General features: G+C 37.1%; 1 protein-coding gene across 1 annotated transcript; it reads right to left on the reverse strand.

Annotated features, from left to right (window-relative positions):
* Positions 1–757: 757 nt before the first annotated feature.
* On the reverse strand, positions 758–1,941 carry LOC113040082 (complement factor D-like). The gene is made up of 5 exons (XM_026198333.1): positions 1,881–1,941; positions 1,652–1,799; positions 1,389–1,527; positions 1,063–1,311; positions 758–974 (listed from the first exon to the last, which is right to left on the reverse strand). The coding sequence occupies exons 1-5, from the start codon at positions 1,939–1,941 to the stop codon at positions 816–818; spliced, it is 756 nt and encodes a 251-aa protein (XP_026054118.1). The 3' UTR covers positions 758–815.
* Positions 1,942–2,213: the final 272 nt, after the last annotated feature.

Here is a 2,213-nt window from a genome sequence, read left to right on the forward strand (position 1 = left end):
AGCTCTGTTCCTTTTGTCTGGTCATGTTCATGCTCTGGCTGTTACGTGTTTGGTTTTCTTCTGTCTATGGTATATTCTGTTGTTCCGATTCATGTTAATTCCTTCAATAAGCTTCATTTTCGAATTCCATCTAGTTTAACATTAATAGACAATGGCTGTTTTCGCCCTCAAAATTTCACTGACGTGATGACTGCCCCGTTACCAACTGTAGCTGTTTTCACATTCAGTGATCCCGTCTAAAAAATGTGTATTAATGTCTTTGCATTATGTTACAAAATACCAAACCAAGTGGCTGTCAAGCTTGTTTGCCTATTTTGTTTATGTATTTATTTGAGCACAAAACACTTTATTACCCAAATTACTTTAAAAGAAGCTTGATAAATTTTCAGTTATAATATTATAGATATACTGTCCAAAAGAAAGACAAAATGTCTAAATGTTAGGCCTAGTGACATTGCAAATGCTACTTGGTGTGATATTCTGCATCTAATATAACCACATTCATTCAGTTTTAATCACTTCAGTGTCAGAAAGTGTGCAAACACATTGTATGACCACTGTAGAAATAAGAGGATTGATACGTCTAGACATTTCACTTCCAATTCTATGATGACAATCATGATTATCATTATGAAGCATTTATTTGACTTGGATACTGTTGTGGCGGATTGGATTTTAGTTACTTGAATCCTTATCAGTAGACTACTATTATTTTATAGGGCTGCAATAATAAGCACCACTTACAAACGATGCATGACACACAGTTTGTTTATTGAACAATTAAACAAACACTTAATTCTGTTTCATTGCAAAAATCACTCAACATTTGCAATAACGGAGCAGATCCATGGAATATATGGTGAAATCTTTATATAAACTACAGGTAATTCAGGACTGTTGCAGATATTTGGGTCACCAAAGGAAGTGACACCGACTGCAGTGTTTCCACAAACCAAAGGACCTCCTCCATCCTCCTGTGAAGAAACACAGATCAACACATGACTGAAATGATACAGTACTTCTCACTAATGATGGTCTCAATTCGACAATGTTTTTACTTACACTGCAGCTTCCTCCATCTCCATAGACACACATCATCTCTGAGACTGAGAATTTGTCTTTCCATTTATTTTTGCATTCAGTGTTATTCATGATCTTCACTTCTGCTTCCATGAGATGAAAAATCTTTTTCCCTTTAAAATTCAGTCTTCCCCAGCCAGCAACACGGCAAACAGAATCAGCTTCAATGTCTTTCTCTGTTTGTATGGAAATCTTCATGACATTCTTGTTTTGTTCGACTTCTTTCTCTAGCTGTAATACAAAACGTTATCATCATTAAAAGACATTCGGACTAATTATTTAATAACAGTCATTTGAACTACTGTTACCCTCAAAAGCATAATGTCATTCTCCAAAGTGCTCATGTTGAAGTCAGGATGCATGTGGTAAGACTTCACACCAATGCGGACATAGCCTTCATTCTCTCTTAGCTCATGTGCGCCAACCACAGCTGTTAGGCTTTCATTTCTGTGTAAGAAAAGACATATTAGTATTATGAACAATACCATCATAATAGAAGTTTTTTCCCTTTATTATTGTCATATTACGATTTTGACTCATTATTGCAGTTTAGACTAAACTGAAGTCTTACTTCCAGCAATGTGCAGCGGTCATAACATATCTATCAGAAATTAGGAATCCACCACAAGTATGTCGCCAGTTCTTCTGAAGAGAAACCATGAAAGGTCTGGAGTGTGGTTTTGCTTCTGTGCCGTTCACTATACCCACATTCACATGAGCTGAAAGAGAGAGACTGTTGTCAGTCAGCTTATTCAGCAGATACAAATTAATAAAATGTGCTGTTATATAGTCAGTCTCACCAGTGAAGGTCAGGTGTGGCAGCAGAAAGGTCAGCAGGAGAAGAGAGATGATGGTCATCATGGCTACAGTAGGCTCTTACTGATGGACAATATATTTATATAATGATGGGTGGAGACAATGAGCTGCCCAGAAGCTTTTTTTTTTCACTCAGCCTGTGATGTCAGTAACACTGATAGTAAGAAGATATTATTTGTGTTACTTCTTCTCATGATCCTTGCTCAATCAGGCTCACCCACAGAAAATTTTCCAGCCACTCATTTCAAATCGGGCCAGCAACTTCAGCAGCTAAAAAGTGCCTCTCACAAAATCAGATAGAGGCCCTCGGTTGTTGG

The sequence above is a fragment of the Carassius auratus genome, chromosome 22 (genome assembly GCF_003368295.1).
Source record: "Carassius auratus strain Wakin chromosome 22, ASM336829v1, whole genome shotgun sequence".
NCBI classification, from domain to species: domain Eukaryota; kingdom Metazoa; phylum Chordata; class Actinopteri; order Cypriniformes; family Cyprinidae; genus Carassius; species Carassius auratus.

Excerpts from the sequence above, each read along its gene's own strand:
- LOC113040082 (XM_026198333.1), bottom strand. The coding sequence starts at position 1,941 with ATGATGACCATCATCTCTCTTCTCCTGCTGACCTTTCTGCTGCCACAC. Across the intron at positions 1,528-1,651 it reads ACCGCTGCACATTGCTGGAA|AAATGAAAGCCTAACAGCTG; the intron begins GTAAGACTTCAG and ends TTTCTTACACAG. Across the intron at positions 975-1,062 it reads GAGATGGAGGAAGCTGCAGT|GAGGATGGAGGAGGTCCTTT; the intron begins GTAAGTAAAAAC and ends GTTTCTTCACAG.